Raw genomic sequence first — 26,714 nt, 5'->3', positions numbered from 1 at the left:
TATGCTGCGTAATTACAAGCTGTACTTTGGAAGCGGAGACAAGGGGCAGGATAATGAACATGTCATACTGCTTTAAGCTGGCACTTGAGTCATGCAGTAACCCAGGAATGATAGGCTAATTCAGGTGGAAGGGTACCTCAGGAGGTTTCTAGCCCAACCTCTTGCCCAAAACAGGGCCAGCTGTGAGATCAGAACAGGTTGCTTGGGGCTTTACCCAGTTGGGGTTTGAAAATCTCCGAGGACAGAGATGGTACAATCTCTCTGCGCCCTGGGTCCATGGCTTGGCTGCCCTTATGGGGAAGAATTTTCTCCTTATATCCATCTGAACCTCCCTTGTTTGAACTTTTGCCCATCATCTCCTATCCTCCCACCACACGCCACTGTTAAGAACCTGGCTGCATCTCCTCAATCTCCTCCCATCAGCACCAGTGGGCTGCTGTTAGGTGTCCTGAATCCATCTTTCATCCAGCCTGAACAAGCCCAGATGCCACAGCCTCCTCTTGCAAGGTCAGTGCTTCAGCCCCCCCCCCCATCTTGGTGGCCCTCCATTGGATTCACTCTACACATGGTAACAAGTGTCAAGATAGTATTCATGGCTTCTCTTCTCTAGTCCCTTCAAGATAGAGATTAAGATTACTGTGCCATACATGTGACTTAACCCCAGCGTAGAGCTGGATGTTTGACCCATATGTAGCTCCTGAGCAGTTCGAGAGTCAGAAGTCAGCTACCTACACATCCTCTAATCCTGAAGGTTGAATCTGTTAGGGCCCAGCTTGCTATATAAAGAAGCGGGTGTAATTGGATTTATGAATCATTTAAGTAGGTCTGGGCTGACTGTTTTGTGTGATTTTGCAGGCTGATGACAAACAGCAGTCTAAAGAGATTGCCTGGAAGGGAACGGGGAAAGGCTGTTTGGCAACATGATATTTTTAGAAACTTCTACAGTGCCTTTCATCAGAGGATCATGAACACTTGCTTAAAAACAAAAACAAAACTGACATCTCTGTTCAGACAGTTCAACAACTGACTAGCAGCCTACATTCCCAATTTCCCCTGCTGAGATCAGTTCCCAGCTCTTTAAGGAGGTTGCCTGTTTGCCATGCTGTTTAGCAGCACTACTAAGTGTTGAACTCTATAAACATTTAAAAAAAAGAAAAAGAACTGATTGTCAGAGGGGCCAGTTAAAAGGCTTGATGGTGGGGAAGAGGCAGAGAGAACCTGAATCACAACATGGTAACTAATCTTGGTTGCTGCAGGCAAGTTGCTGAATAGCCTTACTTGGTTGGCAGGAGTAACTGTGAGAGACAGCTGCTTGTTTTAAATTTGCATCCTGTAGTGTAGTGTTAAATGGGTGTTCCCTCTGCTGATGCTGGAAGCAGGACAACTGCTTCATTCACAGTAGCATAAGATAATTTATGGAATATGTCCTAGGTTTTGTATGACTCAAGCTATAGTAAGTGATCTCTCTAAATTAGTGCTACACAGACCGTACATTCAATCTCATTGTAGGCAAAAAATGTCTGCCTTGATTACTTAAACTGAAAATCTCAATGGGAAATGTGGTCACTAGAAGTTATTTGCATGTTTCTCATAAAGTTAGTACCAATTAATCTTTTCATGGAAGTCAATTTTAAAATCTCTACACACCTACGTAACATGAAATCCCCTGCACATGACACTGCTGTGTTCATTTATTGCACATGCAAAATAGCTGGTCCCAAACACTGCAGAGGTCAGAGCTGCACATTTATAGCCCAGTTCATGTAATTTTGACATGGTGTTGGTACCCGGCCTTTACTTTTCATGATGCAGTATCCCTTCCAGGACTGACTACAACTGTACCTGCATCTCCCATTTCAAAGGGAGACAATGAGTGAAAAGTGCATGCAGCCATGCCTCCAAACACTCTGAAGTGCAGAGACCTGCATAGACAGAACAGACCCTTTTGCTGGGTCTCCTGCCCTTCTTCTGCTTGTGCTGCTGTCCCAGGTCAGTCTTGGCTAGTTTGTAGGTATTCTGTATAGTCACTCGTGATCCACAATGCAGAGTCTTGTGGCATTTAAGAGAAGCTGAGTCAGGAGGAGAAGTTATATCTAATTATACACTTGCAGAAGTGCTGCTTTGAGCTGCAGTTTATGGATTTGGTTTTGTTTTCCTTTGGCTTACAAAGGAAGAGAATGGGGATGCTGTCCTCCCATGGAATGAGAGTACCTGTTCTCCCTTTTCTTGCCACAGGAGGCAGGAACTTGTGGTGCTGGAGGAGTTCCTACAGCTCTTGTCACTGGTTACACTGCTATCTTGTATCCTTCCATTTTTGATTTAGGTGGCATTATCCCCCCCTTGTAAGGCCTACCTACATATCCACTTTGGGAGGACAGCTTGGTCAAAGGGCATAAAGTACGCAGGAAGGCCTGAAAGTCTGTTCTCTGTGGTTGAATTGCAGGATAAGTAACTTGTAAATTGTGATTACGTTGATAGTTACATCAGTCCATGCCATCAGTATGGGCATCTGGGCACTTGGCCAAGCTGTAGCATGAGCGCTAGAGGTCACTTACTGCTCACATTTGCAGGCTGGTATGGGATGATTTATCTGCCCATCGTGGCAGAGTAGCTGTTTGATCTGAGAAAAGAAGTAAGAAAGGAGGGAAAGATATGTGTCCTCTGTACTCTTAGAAGTGAGAAATTTTATGGACAAACATAGGAAATATTTTGGTAAGCCCAAATGGATTGTTTTCCGTCTGTTATTGCAGGAAACTGAATGGAGACAAACTGATAGGCCCTTCCCAGCTGATGATTTGTGGTAAGGGATTGAAAACCAGCCTCTTTTGCTTGCATAACTGTGGTCAGTTCCTGCATCTGTGTTGCACTTACCTCAGGCTAGCTAAGTGTGTTAACCTTGATTGCTGCCCTACAGCTCAGGGAAGTATAGCCTGATAACCCCACTGTTAGTGATAACACTGCGTGGCTTTGATAAAGTCACAGAACATGCCAAAAGGAGGCTTTAGGCCAAGCCACAGCTTTTGTCTGGAACAAGAAGTAATCCTCCTTGGCCTTGGGCAGGATAGGCAGACCCTTACATTGCTCTGCTGGCACTGCCTGCACTCCCCAACAGGCTGTGTCTAGTGGGGGAATTGGGGGTGCTAGCTCATCATCTTCTGCCAGAGCCTGTGTGGAGGGAGGCTGCTGCAGGAGGCTGGTGCTCTATTTTATGCTGCCATGAACTTGGTATGTGTGTTAAGAGACTGAAGTCACAGGGTCTAATGGCTTCTCCTTTCGCTGTCCCTCCTTGTGTCTGACAACTGCTCTCTTTGAAAAAGTATATTGCCATCTGGCTAAAAACAAAAATTGTTCTTGCATCTAAAACTATGTAGTCATCTGCAGCAAAATCCTACCATAGCCTATCAAAGCAAAAACCAGCTCATGTTGGTTTTATCATGTCTTGTCATTTCAAAGAGATAAGTATTGGACAGTGGCTTCCTCTGCTGACACCGTGGCATAATACCCTATGCTGATGTTGCCAGCCAGTGCTAGCTCATTGGAAAGTTGCCACCAGATTGCAGAGATGTGTGGAAGCGCTAAGCGGTGCGGAGAGTGCCAGCTGTTTTGCCTTGCCCTGCTGTGTCTCATGGAGAAATTCTTGATGCCAGATGCTATCACAGAACCCCATGTGCGTGAGGAGTCTGGCCCCCTGCGCTTCATTTTTCCAAGTGGTCTTGACTTTGGTTGTGTACCAGACTGCTAGTGTTGCAACAAAAGTTGGATGGTATCACACACGTGTAAAACTGCTCTTCTTTCATCTGGCCTCTCCTCTCAAAGTTCATGCTTTGGCAATTTTCTGCCTTTTTCTCTCCAAGTTTGAGGGTAGGCCATACAAATTAACATGCCCTTTGTATTCTATTTTTAAAGTGTTGGCTTAAGAAAGCTCTTCCCTTACAGATTGTCCTCATTCTTAATTTCTTCCTTGCAAGAGTTGATTCAAGTATTGACTCATCCACCCAAAATAATATTAACTGCAGGAAGACAGTAGCACTGGGAAAGAAATCTTTATTTCTGAATACAAGTGTGGTTGAACTTCTGCCAGTTTTCTCCTCCTTAGTGCTTTCAGTGACTAGTCATTTCTGCAAGCTCTTGAGAATACTGTTGCCTCAAGAACATGCTTTTTAAAAATATGTGATTATGGCCCTAAAACCAAGCAATTCAGACTCTGAATTAATAGCAGCAGTGTTGACTTTGAGACTGATGTGGAAGGGCTGTTGGGAAGGAAACCCAAGCGAGGCTGTAGACTTGGGGAAGCTATCAGGTGTGTGAGGGCTTTCAAATCCATGTCCTCCTAAAATCAAAACCAGAAAAGGTAGAAATGACTGGTGCGTTTCTGTTTGACAAAACAGGGCTGTGGATACTGTCCGAAAGCTTCACGTCAGAAATGCTGGCTGGGCTTGGACCACGGGGCCCATCTCTCCCGTTTACCCTGTGACAGGCGTCGGCTACTGGCCGCTGCCAAGGGCAAGAATACAAGAAATATTTTTGTAAATGGAGAATAACAATTCTTTTCTTCCCAGGGAGAATGAAAATGTTTCTTCGCCTCCCCGAGGCGTTTGCAGGCTTGATTGGCTGGCGGCGGAGGGCGGCCGGGCCGCGGCAGTACAAAGTCGCTCTGTGGCGGGCTTCTCAGTGCCGGCTTTGTCCCTGGCGGGCTCCGGCCGCCGCCGCGCCGCTCCCGCCGGCCAGGGGCTGGACCGGTTTCCTCCGGCCCTTCCCGGGCAGCGGGGCCGAGGCGGGTGAGAAGCATGCCCGGGGCTGGCGGATTTGACCGCTAGCACCCGGGGCCGTGGGCGGCAGCGGCCGGCGGCGCGGCAGGGCCGGCGATGTTACTATGGGAGCGACGCAGGGCTCCGCCGGGAGCGAACCACTGGAGCCCGCAGGGGGGGCGGAGCAGGTCGGTAGCCTCCCCTGCGCCCACCGCGCTCCTCCTCCTGCCGGGCTCGCCCGCGCGCACCCCCGTCCCGGCCGTGGTAGTGTCCCCCCCGCCGGGACCCCGCCGCGGCAGGGGGCAGAGGAGGGGCTCCGCGGCGGGGCCGGCTCCCACCGCGGGGCGGGGGTGGCACCGTGTGAGCAGCGTGTGCGTGTACGTAACGCGCGCTTACAGGTGTTGACGTGTATTTCAAACCCGCTTAATGTTCCTGTGGCCGCTGCGGGGGTGCCGCCTCCGAGCCAGGCCGGGGCCACCCGCCCTTCAGGCGGAGGAGCCGTTCGTACGAGGGGGAGGACTCGGTTAGTGCGGACTTCAGGTTTGCTCCGTTCACCCCCGGCGCCTCGGGCTGGCCAGTGACGCTGCTGGAGCCGAAGGGCGGTGGAAATCCCGTATTTTTTCAGTTGAATCGGGGCGGGGAGCGTCAGGCCGGCGGGCAGGAGCAGAGGGGCGTTCAGCTCTCGGGTGCGTGGACTTGCCTCTCTGTAATGCTGGCCTGTTTCTTACGTCTTCAATGCCGGAAGACAAAACGTAATTTTGTATTTTAAATACTGGTTGTGCTCAGGGTGCAGGTCAGTGTTTTAACCAAAAGTACCCCTGTTACTGTGGAGAAACAAAGTCCCAAGTTTGAAAAAGAAAATCCTATTCTCCCTGGCCCCTGCTTTGTTGTTCTTGTTTTTAAAGACTGTTTAATTTTTATGGGAAAATGTGTTTTCCTGCACCTATTGCTGAACTGCAGTAGTCAATATAGCTATGAAGCACCTAGGAGTAGCAAGCAGCACCTGTCGGGACTGGAGAGGCGTGTGGTGTGCATGCCGGCGTGCAGGAAACTGAATTTATCTGTAGCCATGTCCCCCACCCCCACTGAAACGTGGATGGTAGCCGTAAACAGAGCTTATTTATGCCTCATAGTTTGTTTTGTGGCTTGTAGAACAATTCTACTCTAAGTATCCTTTTTGTGTATGGAGTCTGTGTGTTAGCCAATGTCACGTATTGTACGTTACGGGTATTTATTGGCCATCAGTGAACTACCAGTTGATACTTTCTTTTTATGTGATTATTTCGAGAGTATGTGCTTTTGGGTTGGTTTTTTTTTGTTTGGTTTGGGGTTTTTGTTTAGTTTTTTTGGGTTGGGGTTTTTTTTAAATAAATCACAAAGGTTGTGCAGTTGATCTGGGTAACTATCCCAGTCTTACTCCACCCTTCTTGTTCTGTTATCTTCATCATTTCCTGTACTTGTCTGTTTCATCTCTTCTGAATCCATCTTGTAAGCTCTTTGACACAGATCCCGTTGTTTTTGACACTTCTTTGCTGCAGTACGTTTAGTAAGTAGGTGTAAGTACTTGCTGGTGGTTCTGGGGAGAGAAACAAAAATATCCATGATAATGTGTGGGTGACTTGCCTTGCAAGGGCCTCTTGGGGGTGAGGTTTAAATGTGTTGACCTGAGATGGATGGAAAGCCTGACTCTGCATGTGTGAGCTATAGTAGTTACAGGCTTGTATTTACAGATGTGCACTTTAGATGTACACTTTACATGGCTATTGCTTAACTACTTCATTTAAACAAAATCATAGTGAGTATGGAATGACTTCTGAAGTAAAAGACCTTGCAGTATATTTCAGCAAATGGTGTACTGGTAGACCGTGCTGTCAGTCTGCTCCCATTTGTCTCAAATAGCAATATTTTTTGGACCTACTTTTATTAATCCTTCTCCTTTTGAAGTTAATGACGACACTTCCATTGACTTGATAAAAAGTGTGGGTTGTCAGGTCTCTACTGAGTGTATGGGGTTTCTTCCAACTGTTTTAGGGTCTGCCTTTCATGTAAAGAAATAGAAATTAAACGGTTTGGATGCAGCTTCTTTTTGTTTCACAGCTGTGAGTCCATGCAGAATGGAAGGTAGGCTGCGTTGGCTACGAATTCAGTGGCAGCTTCTCTGTCACCAAAAAGGGAGCTTTGGCTGATCTGTCCTCCTGCCTATTGTTTGAGACTGTGAGAAAGCTTATGTTTCTTACACTTACTGAACTGAAGTAGGGAGAAATCATCAGTGTGGCTCCTGCAATAGTTATATTCCTTATATTACAGTTATTAATAAGACCACAATTCTGCTTCTGTAAAGACAACAGTTTGTTCATTATTTTGTAGAAAGAGACAGAAAAAATAATCTGGAGAGATACTACAGTTACGATTTCTAGTTTCCTCTTTATTTTTCTTAATGACGCTATGTAAACAATATAAAACTTATGACTATACTAGGAATTCTATTTTTCACAGCTTGTGATTATTAGAAGTATAAGACAAATGAAGATTCAACTGACATCAGAAGCATTTTTGGAGTCCGTTGTGTAACAGAAGGTGGTAAGCTGCAGTGTTTTCTTAGGAAGGTGACGACATTGATGCTGCAAGATTCTCTTTTTTGGATGACCTGAACTATATATGACTTATGAGCCAAATAGTATAGTGTAATTAATGACTGTGTTAAAATTGCAAATTAACTTAAAATCACTTTGTATTTTAAAACCATATTTGAAGTGTATTTCTTATCATCAAAATGAGGAACTTGCCAAGAATTTTGTGTGATTTGTGCTGATAAGACAGACATGGGCTACAAATACCAGCCATAAGGCAGAATTATATTCCTGAATGCATCTTAGCTGGAATGTACAGTGGAAACTAATATATACATGCAATTATTCTTGATGCTATGTAAGAATAAAACATCATCTAACTTACTAAACAGCAGGAGAGATGCCTTCATGAACCCTCCAAGCATCTCTATCCAGTAAAAATACAATAAAGATGAAAATGCTCCTTCAAGGCCTACAGTGGTAGCAGTTAACTAAGCAGGCAGATGATTGTCAGTAGCTTTCTGGGTGTTTGTGCCTTGTGTTGTGCCCTATTAAATAATCAGAGAGCAATATGTTTTTACATATTCTGCTGCTGGAGTCTCTAGATCTGATTAACAATACTGCATTAGTGTTTCACAACTGAATTTTGGAGAAATGATTCTTGTTTAAAAAAAAAAAAAACAAACCACAATATCAAAAAAGAAAAAATCTTGCAAAAAAACAGCTGTGATCTAACGGCTTCCTTACACAGCTACAAGAGATGATACAACTATCCATTATTTTTTTTATTTATTACTTAGTAATGTAGGTACTCAATCTGCCATATCTTTCCCTTGCACATGCATGCCTGTTCTCTGATGGGAAAGCATTTCGGACACTCACCCCGTATGATTCTTAGTCAGTACGAGCTTTTCAGAGAGAATGCAGGATGTCCAGCTAGACTGTCGTTCCAGGCTCCACAAACAAAGCTGTGAGAGGCAAATTATTGGCCTTTGACTGAACTGAGCAGCTTGCTGCCAGGGTCAGTGCTTGGCACTGCTTGCTCTTCTTTCTATGTTCCAGCACTGCAAAAATCTGCTGGATAATGTGGGTTTCTTCTAGTGGCCAGGGCTGAGGATTCTTCTGTCCAGTCAGTGTTTCAGAAGCTTTTTGAAGAGTTGCAGAACAGGATGAAAAACAATTTACACTTTTGATTACTTCGTTTTCCTAAGTAATTTTTATTCCAAAAATAAAAAGTGGTCAGTGGTTTTGGTTATTCTGTTCATAGAGTTAAGTCGAAACAGTGACAGTAGCATAGCTGATGGGTAGCATGTGTGTACATGCTCCTTAGATGATGCCATCAGAACTCCTGTTTCTGTGTAGAATTGTATTTGCATTGTTTTGTCTGTGGACTACATAATGGTTACAGTTTGGCTGTAAATTTTTATTTTCTAGCAGTTAAGGTTTCCTGAAAGTCTTGCAGTTTAGCATCAAAGTAGGGATGTTGTTCCTGACCCAGTACTTTGGCAGGAACTCCCTTTCAGTTGCTGACAGTTGACAAATAGTTGTATGTGCTTTACCTCAGTATGATGTGTTACAGTAGGTCAGGTTGCATAAACCGTGGGGTCAGACTTTTAAAGACACAGTGTTGATTGCAGATGGATGCCTACTGGCATTTCCAATAGCTGCTATGCACTCATTTCCCCTTTGGCAATTATGCTTCTGACATATGGGGAGAGTATGTTTTGTCATTTTCTGTGTGGCTTTTTGTTTGACAGGTTGTTATGATGCTTTCTTAATTTTAATGTTGCTGTGGTGTTAAACTATAGAATTTCATTAATTAAATTTCATCCATAAACTTCTCTGCCTATTGTAGTAACTTGACTTAATTTTCCATTCTTTTCCAAGCTTTCTTTTCCTGCTTCACCTTGTAGAAGCCAGTTCCTAATGTCTTCTGCAGCGATAAGGATGGACCAAAACTCTTGGATCACAATGATTTGAAAAGGGATTAAATTTTTCTTACCTTTTTGTAAGGCTTGCTTGTCTATAGGCGGGTACATAACTTCTTTTTCTTTCAGATAGGAAAAAAGCAGAACACTTCATCATGATTTGCTTCTGCTTTGTGTGTCAGAAGGTCCTTGAAGTGTATAATGCTCTTTTACGTGGCTCAGACTACAAGAAGAAAACTTTCTGTTCCAAATCTCAGTTGAGAATGAACTTTCAGTTGCTACCAAAGTGAGCTTTGCTCTGGGTGGTAACTTAATGGAAGCATTTCTAAACCTTAATGATTCTGACATGTTTAATTTCCTTTTAGCCACATATGCAAAAGGATTTTGTTGTTCTTCTTACCCAGTTCTTTTCAAAGCCTCATGTGGTTTATGAAAGTGACTAATAGTCGCAAAAGGAGGAATAAAATTCGTTCTGTCACTCCCTGATCTTGTTCTGGTCAGCTTATTCTTTGTGTACTTCAGTTTGCAGTTCGGTGGAGATGGCACTGTTTCATAGGGATGCGTCAGTTTGGTTTCATTTAATGGTTGGAGCAAAGCCTGAAGTTCCTTACGTTGACATTATGTGCATGTGAAGTGTTGACTTGTAAGAAAGATTGCATCAAGGGTTCTAGTTTCAAATTGTTTTGCTGGCATCCTTTCAAGTGAAGCAAGAATGGCCGCAGATAAACTCGGATTAGTGCTTTGGGAATGAATCAGCCAAGTGAAAGTTACTATCTTGATACTAAAGGCAAGGTGCAGTTGACTTCACCCCCCTGCTCCTTGTGTTGATTTATTGGTTATTGGTTGACTGCTGTCATTAACATTATTGGTAGGAATAATTTCTACATAAGTTGGGGGGTGTTTGAAATGTTATAACAGCATGTTCAGATGTTGGTGAAGTCATGTGGTAGTAGTATATAACTGCATGGTATACCTCAACTTCACATCCAACCTTGCAGAAGGATTGAGGAGAAAGAATGGAAAATACTTGTATTTTACCACTCTCATCTGCCTGTCTGTTGCTTTCTTACCTCAGAATGTTTTATTAGTATCATCAGGTACATGGTGAGTTTCAGTGTTACACAACTTTATATTGGATGATAGGTTGCTGGTGATGCTGTCCCAGAAAAATCCAGAGCTGTGGGGAGCATTACGCTTAGTTTTATTCTTTGAAAAAGCAATTAGACTCCTTTGGAGGCCCTGAGGAAGAAACTTTATTGTGAGCAAAGGGATTCTGGATGTGTTTTACTGAAGCAGGTGCAGCTGGCTTAATCCACTATTTCATGGTAATTGAGGTGTTGGGAGGGGCTTGGTGATTTGTTTTGTTTGTTTGCTTGTTTCCTCTTCTTCCAAATGTACTGGGACGAGTATCAGTGTAAGACTTACAGATCTCAACCCTTCAAATGCAATCCCCGGATTTGCATTTGCATCCATGCATCCCATTGTATGGATGACAGAAAAATTACTGAACTCCCTTTTGCGCCAGAATTTGCTTTCATTTTAGATATGTGCAAGACACGTTGAAGTTTAGGGGTGAACTTCAGCAATGCTTCCTGGCATGACTGAGTAGGCTGTTGAGACATCTTGAGAGGGGAGAGGTGAGTTGCTTAAGACCTTAAAGGCAGGAGTATGGTGGTAGAAAAGGAATGCGAAGAGGTATGACTAGTGTGACTAGAAAACAGCTGAGAGTTGGCTAATAAATCAAGCTGTTTGTTGTGGCATGTATCTGAATGATGCTGAACATACGACTTCAAGCTCAAAACAGCTTAATTTTATAGATATTTGATATCTTTTGAATTGTCAATTTTTAACTTGTTTTTTAATAGAAATTTGAATTAGGTTCTTACTGTTATGGAAGTTTAAATGCATTTGAAGCTTTTATTTATCTACCTTGTGTATCAGTAAGCTTCTGTTTGACGTTTATGTTTTGTGAGGTTTGTGATATGGCATTGATAGTTGTGTGAAATGCATTGTATTCTGTGAATTTTATGGAGTTTTAGTCTTAGATGTGGTCAAATATACCATTAAAATTTACACATTATACAGAACTGTATTCAGGTTTATTTCCGTCAGCCAAGAAAAGAAAGGAAATGTGACAATATGTAATCTTACTGCCACAGGAATGCTCGAACAAAAGTAAAATGCTTCCAAGAATACGGCATATCATTCTTCTATTAATGGAGTTAGAACAAAGGATACTAGAAACCTTAACAGGGAAAGAAAATCTAGTCTGGTTTGGGACTAAGCTCAGAAGCTAACAATGGTACCATTGTTTGAATTGTCTTGCATTATGACTGGATGATTAAATATAAATGCTGTCCTGACTGGATTGTATCCCAGCAATGAACTGGCCTTTTAAAAAACAGTTACAGGAAGTAGTAGACAGGTACCCAGCTTGTTTTTCTCAGATTCAGGAGCTGTAGTTGTTGAATAACAAAGTTTATGCAATCACAGAGTCTGTAAGGACCATGGAATAGCAGAAATGCAGTTTCTCACCAGTAGTTGCTTGATGCTAGAGTTGGTCACTTCTACTGCTTGGTTTGCTATTTGAATGTGGGTGCAGGAAGCCGAAGCGTTCAAAAACAGTAGCAGCAGAAGGTGTATCACTGAAGCTGAATAAAATTGTAATCAGTGCTTTGGACTATGTAATGCATATGGTGCTTTGTTTTTTTCTTTCAATTTTTTATTTTAAGATGCTACAAGAGTAAAAGCTATGCTTTGGCTGCAGAGAATAACTTGATTCTGAAATGAGACACTTAAGGAATGGCAGCTGCACTTAGATTTTTCACGGTTAACTTAAATGTTTTTTAGTAGTTTATCTAGCATAATGAAATGATTATGTGCACCTAGTGAGTTTAATTTACCTCCCCATCAAATCCTGATACTGCAAGTACATCAGAATAAACACTTTTTTTTTTTATGATGCCAAGCAAAAAGTGGTCCTCTTGAACTTAGCTTATGCACAAACTGCTTGAGCACTTTGATTCTCAGACTTCATTTGCATGGGCATCTTAAGGAGCAGAAAGTACAGAAACAGTGTGACTGGAAAGAAATGCATTAGGTTTTACAGTTGAAGTGAATGGTGGTGGTTAAATCAGAGATAGCCTTTAAAGCTGGTGTTGATTAGATGAACTGAAAGTTTAGTGTCCCTTCAGTAGCGTTACCTTCTTGTAGTGTATACGAAAAAACTTATTGGAACCTTAGTCTGTGTGACAAGGTGAGTCTAGGAAAACAGTTTGGAAAACGAAACAGCAGCTAAACTCTCTTCACTTTCCAGTGTGTATATACATATGCTACATACACAAGTATAACCTGTCAGCCTTTTACCTAGGTTAATTTTGATCTTCAACTGAAATTGCTTGGCTTCAAGGTTTTTATTTCCTGAAGTCTTGCTGTGTTTTCGAAAAAGGGGTGTTGGGGAAATCTACTTATTGCAAGATTGGGCTGTGCTCCAAGAGGTGAGGTTTGTTCTTCAACATCTATGGGAGAGTAAATTAGTGTTTCCAAGGCTCCTCTGCTGGACTGGTGCTGCACGTCCCAGAACACTTGGGAAAAACAGCTTCTGGCTTTCCTCTGTGAAGCAACGTGTGAAAGGGAAGAAAACTTTGATGAAAAAAATGTTAGTTCCCAGAGTGATGTTAGTTCCCAGAGTGTTATTTCTCAAGAGGCAGAAATTGTTTTCTAAAAAATAAAATAATTTAACTTGGGGGGGGGGAGGAACGGGACGGAATCTATTTTCTTCTCCAAAATGGCAATTTCATATTTCAGTTGAAGCTGTTCCCTCACGAATTTTGAACAATTGGTTGCTTCCTGTTGGGGGAAGCACTGGAACAATTGCAGTGTAATTTCACCAGGGTAATGACCACAAAAGGTAGTGGAGGGACTTGCTCCTGAAATAGATCTAAGCTATATTTTTACGAGTTTTAGGTTTTCAGTAGGTAAGACCTGTGTATCTTGCAGCTGTGTTTTGGGTACAATCAGGTTTTTGTTTTTTTTCCCTCCCTATCTTGAATAGGCTTTTGTTTAGTTTGTAATGGGATATTGTACTGGTTTTTGATGATGCATATGTATGCATCTAAGCTCAGTAGAATTCAGCTGTAACAAGTGTAAACTACTCCGCTCATGTCTTTCACCCCATCCCAGAAAAGTTTAGTTTTGCATGTATATTTTTAATTTGTATAGCATGCAAAGGTTGTAAATAACAAATTCAGAACATGAAACTCAACATCTAGTCTGCTGGGTAAATACCACTTTCTGCCCTTCTCACCACTCCCCACCCTCCAATAATGGTAAATGAGGATCCACTCCTGGTAGCGTACCATCAAAGCAGTTCAGGTTTTGCATTTACCCCCTTCCAATATTTAGAGAGGGAACAGGCAGTTGTTAAAAAGATAGTTGTTCAGTAAACGCCATAGTTTTAAAAAGGCACCACACAATCCTAAGTAGTTTCTGGGTACTGAATTGAAATGATTAATAACTGTTGTTCTTATTGGCAGATATCACAAGTACTGTGAAATACAAGTGAATGAATTTTAGAAAATTCCAGTGTGTGTGTGTGTGTGTTGCTTGACTTTTCTGGTGTAATGAGAAATTAGGCCTTTGTCAGCAAAATCAGGACCTTAAAGGACCTCATGGTGCTTCTTGGAAGTGTAAGTTTATGTTCAGGTTAAAAGTAGCCTGGAAGAAAAAGCTTCACTCCAAAAACGTAACTATAATTGTCCTTTTTATTGTTAGTGCGAAAATGTAGCATTTCTAGCTTTAGGTGCAACTATCGTGTAGTATTGGTTCAAAATCTTGTTTAGAATTTTTCAGCTACCCATTTCCATGGTGTCTTGGTGTGACTGATGAGTAATATGCATGGTTTATCTTTGGAGTACCAGATGTTTCTCTCTTTTCAGAACATAAAACTGCTTGGGGAATATGTTTATTTCCTTTGTATAAACAGTGAAATTAATTCTTGAAATAATTGTGGTGGAAAGGCACTTAAACTTAGTAAAGCTGGAATTAAAAAAAAAAAAAACACCAGTCTGTTTGACTGATGATAGGATATGTGCTTGAGATTAAAGAAACAAAACAAAAAACACCTAACACCTTGTTTTAACATCGCATTTCCTGTCATTTTGAGTCTGAAAGGAAAGTTTTGAAACAGAATTTTTTAACTTACACAAATCATATTTATGAAAATCATTCAAATGTCAACCTGTTTGAGAAATAAATAAATGAAGATATTGTGTAGTACTGAGTCTAGTTCTTCAGAGCAATAATACCATGCTGTGTGCCAAAGCAATAGCCTGAATTTGTATTTCTAAAACTCGAAAGAAATGCTGTATTTAACATCTTTTTATGGGGCAGGGAAGCAGTGTGTGCCTCAGCTGCAGCATCACTGCACCACCTAGTGTCTCTCTGGGTTAGTCGTGAGTTGTACACCTTGAATCTCGGCTCTGAGTTTTGCTGGCTTGCATGGATTGTCTGCATTGTGCAAAAATAACTTGTCAAAAACTTGGTGGGTTTCTTCTGGAATATGAGTTTCCTACTTGTTTTGCTGGTCTGCTCTCGACTTCTAAGTGCCCTGCAAATTCAGTAGGAGATGGAAATGCAGCTCCTGGTGCTTGTATGCCTTTTTAATATGCAGCATGAGGTGGAAAAAGAAGCAGGCTTTCTTTCTATTCATCTGTGCTACAGGGGCAGATACATTTAGTGTGTCTATATATGTATATAAAAGTATCTTTTTATTAATGTATCTTAATATATTTATATACCAGATTATATCCTAGTATTACATTAGTACCTGCAAAGCCTTCATAAATGTTTCTTCTAGAATATGGGCAAACAGACAAGATACATGACCTGTTAATGGCTATCAGGGTATGCTATGGTAAAGTATATGCATAAGGGTAGTAATCTGTTGTTTTATCAAAGGTGGATTAAAAAGCAGGAGAGAATATATTTTCTCATAGTCTTAAGTACCCTTAAAGCCACTCAGGAACTTTCATCTTCCTGTCTTTTCCATTAAAAGCTTTTTCTGTGTTGCATTTATCTTCCTGCTCCTGGCTGGCTGGCTGGGCCCAAAGAGTTGCAGTGAATGGAGTTAAATCCAGTTGACAGCCGGTCACGAGCGGTGTTCCCCAGGGCTCAGTACTGGGGACAGTTCTGTTTAATATCTTTATCAATGATATGGATGAGGAGACCAAGTGCACCCTCAGTAAGTTTGCAGACGACACCAAGTTGGGTGGGAGTGTTGATCTGCTCGAGGGTAGGAAGGCTCTGCAGAGGGATCTGGACAGGCTGGATCGATGGGCCCAGGCCAACTGTATGAGATTCAACAAGGCCAAGTGCCGGGTCCTGCACTTCGGCCACAACAACCCCATGCAGCGCTACAGGCTTGGGGAAGAGTGGCTGGAAAGCGGCCCGGCAGAAAAGGACCCGGGGGTGTTGGTCAACAGGCGGCTGAATAGGAGCCGGCAGTGTGCCCAGGTGGCCAAGAAGGCCAATGGCATCCTGGCCTGTATCAGAAATAGTGTGGCCAGCAGGAGTAGGGAAGTGATCGTGCCCCTGTACTCGGCACTGGTGAGGCCGCACCTCGAATACTGTGTTCAGTTTTGGGCCCCTCACTACAAGAAGGACGTTGAGGTGTTAGAGCGTGTGCAGAGAAGGGCAACGAGGCTGTTGAGGGGTCTGGAGAACAAGTCCTGTGAGGAGCAGTTGAGGGAACTGGGGTGGTTTAGCCTGGAGAAAAGGAGGCTGAGGGGAGACCTCATCGCTCTCTCCAACTCCCTGAAAGGAGGTTGTAGCGAGGTGGGTGTCGGTCTCTTCTCCCAAGTAACTAGCGATAGGACGAGAGGAAATGGCCTCAAGTTGTGCCAGGGGAGGTTTAGATTGGACATGAGGAAAAATTTCTTCACCAGAAGGGTTGTCAAGCATTGGAACAGGCTGCCCAGGGAAGTGGTGGAGTCCCCATCCCTGGAGGTATTTAAAAGATGTGTAGATGTGGCGCTTAGGGGTGTGGTTTAGTGGTGGACTTGGCAGTGTTAGGTTTACAGTTGGACTTGATGATCTTAAGGGTCTTTTCCAACCTAAATGTTTCTATTACTGTATATTTAATCTGTACCTTTTATAAAATTTAGCTTTCCTACCCTTGTGCATCCTTGAAGGTGAAGCTTTATCTGATGGCTGAGTTGATCTTAGGTGCAGAGTTCTAACATTCCTTCTGCTTTAATCTCTTGGTGTTCAGGTGCTCCTTGGCAAGCCAGTTCAGCTCACAGACATGACAATAGAGTAATCCAGTAGGAAAAGATGAGCAGCTTTTTGATGCTTTAGGAAGCTGTTTTGGCTTACTTTGAAGAGCCAAACAGCAGAATGCATGGAGTGAGTAAAGGGGCTGCATGTAAATGAGCAGGAGGACTGTGGAAATTGTTATGGTCAAAAGGAAGTTGTTGTTTAGTTCATATCTTGTAAAACCATACCCAGTCTAAGAGACAGATGCGTGTTTGGGAAGAGAAATCTGTATTGCCAAAGATGAAAAGGGGTGTTGGTCTTCTGTGAACCTTCCAAAGGTGCTCATTTCTAGAGGCAAAGAAACCTTAGTGAGCCTGAGAAGAAGGCGGCATCCTGAAAGCAAGAAAACAAACAAAAACAAACCCTTTGTATTTTTATTAACTATTTCTAACGTGAATTGTGACTTGAACTCAAAATGTTTTAAGAAAATCCCGATCCTCCCCTTTGTTCTTTTCAAAGTGCTTGTCCTGCTTTCTGAAGGTCTTCAATATAATTGGTAAATGTTTGGCTTTAAATATATAGGAAACACAGTTTACCTAGGCAGTCTCTTACTGGCATGGAGAGATAAAAACTTCCCCTGAAAAACAGTTGATTCCCACCCACCCCCCCAAAAGAGCCTAGTGTATGCATTACTCAGATATTTATATGTACAGCCTCCCCAGTTTTATTTAGGTGTTTCTTTAATACAGAGTTGAAACAAATAAACCTATTCAGAGATTATGTGCTTTACTCAGTAATCCAGCAAAAGGATGCATAATGCCACATTCTTTTCTGGTGTCTTTTCAGTGTTCAGGTTACTTGTTATTCCCTTTATTTTTTGGAATTGCAGAATGATTAAATATTTGCAAAACTCAAATCCCATGCCTCTATTTTGATGTGTTCTTTCCTGTGCTTGGGCAAATCTCTGCAAAAACTCTTTCAATAGGGGATGCTATTTCATCACTATGAACCATTCGAAGAATGCTAGTGCAGGGACTGCTATTATAGGCAGATTGATAGCCTTCATTACATTTAAGCATCGTTTGTCATTGACATGCTGTGAGCTGTATTAAGTGATATATTTTGAATTAAAGAGCACACAACTTGTCAAAGCTCCAGATCAGCGGAGATCTTCTGTGTGTATGCAACTTTTTTCCATCTCCTTTGGCTTATGTGTTAAACAATTTTTGTGCACTACAAAATCTGGGGCATTATGCTGTGAATGTTAGTAACAGGGCTACAATACAAATGGGACCTAGATGTGTTTGTCGATTAATATTCTCATAGTCTGGTGAACAGTGCTGTTGCCCTGCATCTCCTCAGTTCTGCATGGGACTGGATTCTAGTTCAGTTTGCAGTCTGGAAGGCATTTGGAGTGTCATAGTGCAACGAGAGGTAGAAATGAGTGCAAGTTCTGCCACCCTGGAATTTTCCCCCATCTGTTAGCTGGCTAAAACTCCCACAATGGGGGAAGATTGACCTCTGTTTTCCTATGGGGCTGTTTTGGCGTGAGACTTCTATTTGACAGAAATGGAGGAAATCTGTGTGTTTGCTTCCTTGCACAACATGATTCAGTGGATAGGCTACTTGACTTGAAGTCAAGAAGCCTGAATTATGCTCTTGGCTCTGCAGCTGACAGCTTTGGCGGTGGGTATTTTTTAAGAAGGAGTAGTTTTGCTAACCGGAAGCAAAATTTGTAGTGAAATAGCACTGAGCACAGTGTCAAGTAATGACTGTGGGCATTGTCATCATGCTGGATTCAAACTGTTCCTGAAAGAAGTAAAACAAAAAAACCCTTAATTATTTTCTAGTAAGCAGTTCTCATTTGAGGGTTTTAAAAGTTTTCATGCAACTTAAGAAGTAAAGGTTGGTCTTTGAATGCCTGGAATAGGCATGTTGTACTTATGTAGCATTTGCCAGTGTTGTTGTAGATAGAATTTACAAATTATACCAAGTGAATAGAGTAACTTTTAAGTGAAATATGATTAAGAAAAGTTTTTTACTTCTGCACTTCTTTTGCATTAAAAACAGTTCTGTTTGTGTTTCTGTGTAATGACATTCAACTTACAAAATCTATGAAGAACAAATGATTAGAAATGTTATGCTCAGTTTGTATTTTCTTTAAATAGGTCTTTTTAGACACCCTTATCTTGAGATGACTGCTTCTAAGTGCATTTTGGAAAAAAATGTTTCTTGCACAAAGTCTGATAATACATGATGAATGTGCTTGTCACAAGCAAAATACCTTTGCTCTGTTAGCAAGGTATTTGTTCTTGTCAAGTAATCTGGGAGAAAGCAAAGGCTGTATCTAACATAATTTTCCGTTGGAGGGAAGGAGAAGAAAGGATTGTCTGCATGGCTCATTTCTACATGAATTTTTTTTTCTCCTTCAAAAGTTATCAGTCCAGTGCAGAGGTATACATACTTGTACAGTATATGACTTCTTTTTAAACTACTTGTATCCTGATAATATAACCATCTTGATGTTAACAACCATCTTGATTTACTCGAATGTGAAAGTAGAACTGATGATTTCTTAACATGGAGTTGTCCCTTATGTGTATTTCTCCTTCATGACCCTAGGAGGAGAAAAAAAAGGGACTTTCTTCCTTGTTGAAGAGCAATTGCATGTTACTCCTAGTGGATATCTTTTGCAAACCATTTTTTATCACTTCTCTTCCTTTAATCTGAGCCATTCCTCATTCTGGGAACCTGTTTCTTCAGGACAATCTGTTGCTCTTCTGGGAGTTGCTGTATTGGTGCTGGAGCCTACACAAAAAGTAGGAAATGCTTCTCTGAATTAGAGCATTTATTGGTAGAAAACGAGGTACCTCCTTTTTTGTGAGATGTTGGCTGTATTGTAAAAGATCCATGGGTAAATAGTTTTTCTCATCCTCCTAGATCCTAATCAAAGATCTGCCATACCATATGCAGATACTTCATGAAAACGCTTCAGTCGGAGTCTTCTTACTTCAAAGTGGCCTGAGTGTCCTTCCTTACTGCAGGGGAAGGGCCTGGTAAAGGTCCTGTTCCTCTTCAGTAATTTTTGCACTATGTTAATTAAGAATACTTGGCAGGTTCTGGAAATGCAGCTTGCGTTACGTGATCATCTTTTCACAGTCATCTTTAATAGCCTAGTAGGCTATGGCCTACAGCTGAAAAAGAGGAGGTTTGGACCTTCACACCACACACTGATGTACAGGTTGCTTCTCATTTCACTCAGCCTCCACTCTCTGTTGAGGGGATCTCTTGGGGATCCTCCAGAAATTAAGTGGATCAGCATCTTTCAATGCCTACAAATCTAGGGCCATCCAATTTTGTCTGTCATAATTGCCTTTATGCAGGCAGATGATATGTGAGGGCAGTTTCTGAATCCTCTGATAATGTGTATCTGGTCTTTGAGACCAGGTATGCTGCTGACATCTTGATGCAGCTCTGGAGTCCCTCCACTTGGCTGCTCGTATCAGTGGCTAGAATAGCTTCTGTCCCCATCCTTTACAGGTGGGTGACTTTCACTTGAACTTGAAGGTCTTGATCATCTTCAGTATAGGAGTCTGTCTTTAGGGAAAACCTGGACTCAGCTTTCAAGGCTTTTATGCTAAAGTCCATGGTAGCAGATGAAGGGTGCAGTGAGGTGTGGAAGGACCTCTTTTTTGTGTCACTTCCATAACGGAGGCAACAAGACCATTTCATGTTCCCCTTCTGCTTACTTACACAGCCTTGTCTAGATTATGTGTGAGGAAATACCCTTTTTCTTCACTGGCTAGAGAGGAAGAGATCAAAACAGAGTGTGCTGGGTGTAAGACTTCTAGTTAGCTTTTCTGCTGGGGAGACCGTGCCAAGGTAAGGAAGCTCTTTCTTCACCTAGGTGAGTGGAGAGCTGCCTTCTGCTGTAAGGCTTTGTTGTGACATTCTGAGGTTGCTGTGTTGAATTTTCTGGGAGTTCTGCTTTTCTTTTCACAGTCCCAGTTTATAGAACAGATCATCATGCTTAGTTTTCAATTTATGTTTCGCCACATGATTCACAAACTTTTTTTTTTTTGTCTGGATAGACTCCCATAAAGAACAAGGTGTGTGTCTCTCATTGGAGTTGAGCTTGCTTTCAAAAGGAGTTTAAGTTTTAAATGTCTGTGGAGAATAAATGTCAAACAGGTGTGAAAGGCTTGTAGTTGCATCTGTAATCTTGTACTGGGGGTGAAGTTAGGCTTTAGGTTCCTTTACCCTTTGTAAAGAGGCATGCAGGTGAGGTCAAAAGATAGTGTCTGGGACAGTGCTTGTTCGTTTTTAAAAAAAAAAATCTTTCCATCTCACTTCAAAAAATTGAATAGAGGAATTCCTATCCTGGAGAAACTGTTTTCCTCCAAAATGAAATATCCAAATGCAAAAGCCTTCATCTTTCTCTTAACTCAACAGTCTCTTCACAGCTCCTGTTCTGACTATGCAAGAAAATTTGCAGTAACATTCCCAGACTTCCTGATTATTTTTTTAAAATTTCTTTTCAAGTTCCTTTTAAATTTTGGTGGAGTCAATCCATCTTTTTCATTTTCCTTTAGAGAAAAGACAGTCCAAAACCAAGGAAGAAAAGTCCTTGCTGTTATAACCACTACAGCTTATGGACAGTGTTTCGCCATTTTTGTTCTCCATGTCATCGCAGTCTTTTTTTGGTGATATTTCTCTATTTGGAGTGCTGCTGAAGCTTTGTCAGGGCAAGGAGGAGGAGAGCAGGAGAGCTAAGACAGGGCTAGAGGGGTCTCAAATACATCCTTACATGTGTTTCTGCTTCCTGCTGTTTTTGTAAAAATAAATACATACATTTAAAACATGGTTTTGGAAGCCGTGAATGTGAGTCTGTTCAGAGGAACGAGTTTTTTCTTCAGAAATATTGATGGAGATTCTAAGCTATTTTGACCAAACTCTAATGACAGTCTTAAACTACTTAAATTCACGTGTGTGCTCTGAAGTGGTAAGCCCGAGTCAGAGGCTGGTGTCAGTGCGCTTCTCCTGGACCCTCTCAGTGCAGGCTGAAACGTGTTCACCCTAGGCAGCTCAGTGCTGAAGGTACAAGCCTGTGTTCATCATAGTTCTACTGGCTAGTGCAGGGATGGGGTCACAAGTTGAAACACAGGATGTTGAATTCAGTCTTGATTTTAAATGGAAAAACCTAAAAAAACCCCAACCACCAAACCCACCAACCACCCTTCCCCCCAAGCCCTCCCACGTTTTCCACTGCTGTCTGAATTCTTACTCTTCAGTAGTTAAAATTGTTTCACTAATGAAAAATGTAATCTATGGGTGGAGGTTTTGGTTAGCATTGTGTACTGAACTTGGCATGTGTTCCTATCTGTTTGCTGCCTGTGAAACTTAACATAAAGTCTAGGGGAAAAGTTCGCTTAAGGCTTAAATTTCGCAGCATTCATGCGGCATAGATGGAACTGATAGCTTGACCTATTTTCCAATAAAGTCATCTGTTTGGCTGTATGATTAGCTTATCATTCTTAAAATACCTTACTAAATGTTTGAGGGCAGAGGGAGTGCCTGTTATTTGCAGCTATTACAATTTTGTTTCTCCTTCCCTTTTTGCTTGCTGGAGCCAAGTCCACAGTTCTGCAAGTGTTTATATGTAACTTTACACGTGCAGTTAAAAGGATTACTCACATGTATACAGTTATTTCTGCATAAGGACTTCCTGGATTCAGCAGTTAAATTGTTAAGACTTGATAGAGGCTGCTAAACCATAGTGTTACTCAGTATAATGGATCAAGTGGTAATTTTTAGTATAAAATATTATAGTCAGAATACGAATTTTTAAATAATCTGCACTGTGCTTCTTAAGCCACGTTTCTTGAAAGTTTCAAGTGGGTTCCTGGTGGGGTGAACCCATATGTGCTTGGCAGAAGAATAACTTGCTACATATTGATCTGTTTCTGACACTTCATTTTTAAAAAAACCCATAAGATTATAGTATTGCTTTTTCCTGGGGTCTTTTGAAGTGAGAGTTAGTTAAACTCCTGGTAGATTTCCCTGCTGTGGTTTTAATGTGTTTCTGTGTGAAACTGACAGCAGGATTTGTTCGAGTATGTAGGCCACTATTGTATTAGAATTACATAACCGTGTTGAGTAGTGGAAACAGATGAATAGACGGGGATGTACGGTATCCCCTCACAGATTATATCCTGCAACAATGAAGACGGCTCAAGCTCTGCAGAGAATGTGGTCACATGCAGTCAAAAAGTTGGGGATTTTGAAAGGGCACGTGAGTTGCTTTTTGTTGCATCTTGCTCCAAGTCTTTTCTTCCCCCCCTCGCCTCGTATATCCCTCCCCTCTCCAGCTCACTTTTATAGCCAGATAACTGTTGTGGCAGGTCTTCTGGTTTTGTCCTTCTTTCAGTGTGAATGAAGTTGTCTTTGGTGATGTCCCAGTAGCAAGTAATTGCATAAATCTCTGATGACTGTCAGTGAGAGTTGCAACAGCTGCCTGTTAGTAGCACACAGATGATTTTAGCACTTTGTCTAGTTTCCTGCCAAAGATTCTTGGTAAGCAGTCTATTTTGGGTATGTAGAAAGTACCTGTCGTTTTGGTATATGAGCATTAGGCAGATTTAAGCAAATCCTGACTACTGTGTTCTAATTAGAAATGGACTGACTTTAGTCATTAATGAATTTAGACTAGCTAATTACAGTAATTTGCATTTACTGCAGGTAGCCTGCTATCTGTGTGAAACCTGGGTAGACTTGCAAAACAGTTACTATTAGTAACTGGAAATGGGGTTCTTAACCATTTTGCCTGCCTTTCTCTCTCCAGTGTTTTGGTGTGCAATCTTGCAGTGAAATTGCGATCCTATAAAGGATACACAGCCTGCTCAGGATCCCTTTGCGTTTCCTTACAGATGAAGTATGAAGAAATTGGCAAGGTGATGGAGGTGTTTTATAACCCATCACTTGATGCATTCAGAGGAGAGTCATATTATTAGACGTGGAATACAGGAGTTTTGCACTTGTGGTGGAGACTTCGATCTTAGTTTTGATCGAGTCCTTAACTGATGATTTATAACATTTGTAGTCTCTCCCTCCCTCTCAATCTTCTCTTCTCCATTAATCTGTCAGTATGGGTTAGCAGCATGGCAATGGCAAGCAGCAGTACGTTTTATAATGTTGAAGAGATTATTGCTTAGAGATTTGAGGGAGTACAGATGTGTTTTGTGCGTTATGGGCTTCCAAGGTGACCATTCAGTTCTCTGAACTGTGATACAGAGCCTGCATAGCTTTATCAGTATGGCAGAACTAGTCCTGTTGTCTTGGTAATTATGTTGCACAAAATCAGCTTTGCAAGTACATAGTGTACTTTCCTTTGCTAATGTAGCATACAGCAAATGGGCGAGTTTCCCAAGGAGCAGTTTATGAAAATGTATTACTTTAACAAATACTTAGGAATTTAAAAGTGAATTATTTAATTAGCTTTTGTTTAATGCTTAGTGACAGTTTCAAGCTAAAAATAAACCCCCAAAATTTACACAGAAAGTACCTGAGACAGTCACTGATACTACAAGGAACTTTTTGTAGTCGCAGGTGAGATGATACTATAGGCTCAACATCTTGCAAGACCTTAATTGTAGTGTCTGTAGGCAGTAGTTTCTCTTCCATTCTTATTACTTATTTTTGTGACCAGATACCATGAGACTTATTTGTCAGAGCAAAATAAACTTAACCCTGTTAGTTTACGATGCTTTGATTTACTACACAATGCGTCTCTCCAATTGTGCCCAAGGTTCTGCCTTCTCCTTCTCCTTCTGTGCCCAATTTCCTGGAAGGAAATTCCTGTAAGCTTACCTGTTTCATACCCATAAATCTGTCCCCAATATCTTTACTCTGCTTTCCTCAGTCCTTTTTCTGCAGTGTTGTACTGAATAAGCAGTCATTTCTTAGGCCTTTAGTAGATAGCATGTTGAAAGACCTGGTGTTAGAGTTTCTGGAAGAGTAAGGCAACTGTGCTGCTCTTTGTCCCCACGGGTAGTAAGCTCTTGTCGATTGCATCCTGCCTGCCTTGCTATTTCGCCTGTGCAGAGCTGGACTCAGTATTCTAGGCTGGAAGGTCATGTTGGTAAGAACTGCATACAGTACAAATTGAATTTAAGTGATGCTCTCATTACACATGTAAGTTGTTGAAGCTTTTATACCGTGAGAAGGATGGAAAAGACTTTCCATCTCCCCTGCTTCTACAAAATTTGAACCCACCTAATTGTCCTTCAAATTTTATCCATCATTTCATACCATCTTTCTAAAACTTTCTCCATTGAAGTCAACTGGTGTTTAAATGACACTGAGGCCCTTCTTTAGCACAGACTGGTTTTCTGCAGAGCTTAAAAATATCATACAGAAAAGCAGGACACTGATGGTGTAGTCAAGGGTCAGTAGTAGGTAAACTGTTTACATATTTTCATACATACCAGACAAGCAAGCCTAGTCACTTCTATATACCACAGCATCACAGCAGCTCAGAAAAAGCACTTAGTTAAGGAGAAGTTTTTTCCTTATGGAAGGTTCTCTGTGTAAAGGAATATATGTAGTGAGACAGTTCAGTGTCAGCTAGTTGAAGGGTTAGACATGTCAGCTGGTTAAATGGGAATATCAGCTAAAATAATTTCACCATGTGCTTCAGCAGAGTAATTCATTGACCCAAGAAATATTTGTTTTAATACCAACAGTTATAAATGCCACTTACTCTTTCTTGTCTGATCTAGATGAGTAGAAATTTAGAAATACTTACTTGTATTGGTTTTAGTATAAGCCATTGTCTCCTCCAGCTATTTAAAATTAATTTTTTAGTTAGACCCAAAAGGTTCTGGAAACTGGAGAGCATTGTTCATTTTCTGGGAGAACAGTGGAAATTTAACACTGTTAAGTGTTGTAAAATTCCTGGTAAGAATGCTGAATGTTTTGCGCATTCCCTCAGGAACTCTGAGCAGGACTTAGGTTTTAAGTTTGTTTTTTCAGTACAGCAAATGTGCAGTGGAAAATGTAAACCTAGTTCCTCTTTGGGGTGTTCAGAATCCACTGGAAGAATCATCATGGTGTTCTTTGCATTTGAGAAACAGCATCCATAGCTTGCTAAACAGTTGTGTACTGCCAGAAGACTTTTACTCTGGAAGTATGGGGGATGCTTTAAAGTACAGGTATACGCTTCTTGTGTCATTTCTGTCTGTTGTTTTGGAGTTTAGTTGCCAGTAATCCCTTTAATGCCTTTAAAAAGACCATTAAGTCAAAACTGAGCTTCTGTCTGAACTTCAGTTTTCTGAGCAAACTCTTAACTTCCCAAGAAAGAAGACTACTTTTAGCAGTAAAAACAAATAAACCTACGGCTTGAGTATGTGCATGCACGTACTCATGCAACGCCTGGATTTTTCTTCTGCAATGGATGCTTTGCATTTTGAAATGTTTGCAGTGTGTCAAATATTGTGGCTCATTTTTCTCCTCATTTTACAGGGCAGGCGCTGAAGGGGCTGGCTGTGTACTGTATGATGCATCACAGCTGGCTGATTATTCTGTATTATATTTTAAGCTGTGATGTTGGAAAAATTTCAGGTTGTATCATGTAAGATAAACTGATCAGTTCAGGATCAGTTTTAACTGGAAATGTGGAAAAAAATATTTCTGAGAAGTGTCACAGAAACGGATATACCAGTACTATATAGTGATACACTGAGTTTTCCTGTAAAACTTAATTTCTGGAGGGGAACCTAAATACTCAGTTACATAATTCATAGTGGACGAAACATTTTGTTAAATCCACATGAACAAGAAGCAAAAGTTCTGCAGGCTAGTTCATTTTGAAAACCTCAGTTTCAACTTCTAATCTTACTGCATACTGGAATGGAGAGGTCTTCCTTAAGTGTTTTGTGTATTACTTGAATCAGGGCTATATAATGCTAGTGTGATCTGAATTAAATGCTTTTGCTGAATGAGCAAAAGATTTTCCGGAAAATCAGAATGAACTGTTAAATCGGTGAAATGTGAACGGATTCTACCACCCCAGACCTATTAATATTTTTTTACCTTTTTACACTAATTGAAATACATACATTTCATACTAACTCTACCAAATTATTAGAATATGCATATTATTTTTATACCTGTGTTTTAATGGGGTATTTCACATTTTTAATTTAGATAGTTGTATG

The 26,714-nt window shown here is 41.3% G+C and overlaps 1 protein-coding gene across 7 annotated transcripts in view; it reads left to right on the top strand.

Annotated features, from left to right (window-relative positions):
* TJP2 (tight junction protein 2) overlaps window positions 1–26,714 on the top strand; it is a 67,597-nt gene that overhangs the window by 16,337 nt on the left and 24,546 nt on the right. Inside the window, exon 1 of one of the 7 annotated variants that reach the window (XM_076362775.1) lies at window positions 4,763–4,936. The exons of 2 other annotated variants lie outside the window; for them this stretch is intronic. In XM_076362775.1, the coding sequence (XP_076218890.1) occupies window positions 4,874–4,936 (63 nt within the window). In that variant the 5' untranslated portion in view covers window positions 4,763–4,873. 4 more of the 7 variants (XM_076362778.1, XM_076362776.1, XM_076362777.1 and 1 more) reach the window with 4 other exon arrangements.

Source organism: Aptenodytes patagonicus, chromosome Z (assembly GCF_965638725.1).
Source record: "Aptenodytes patagonicus chromosome Z, bAptPat1.pri.cur, whole genome shotgun sequence".
Taxonomy (NCBI): Eukaryota; Metazoa; Chordata; class Aves; order Sphenisciformes; family Spheniscidae; genus Aptenodytes; species Aptenodytes patagonicus.
This window is presented reverse-complemented; position numbering and strand designations above follow the sequence as displayed.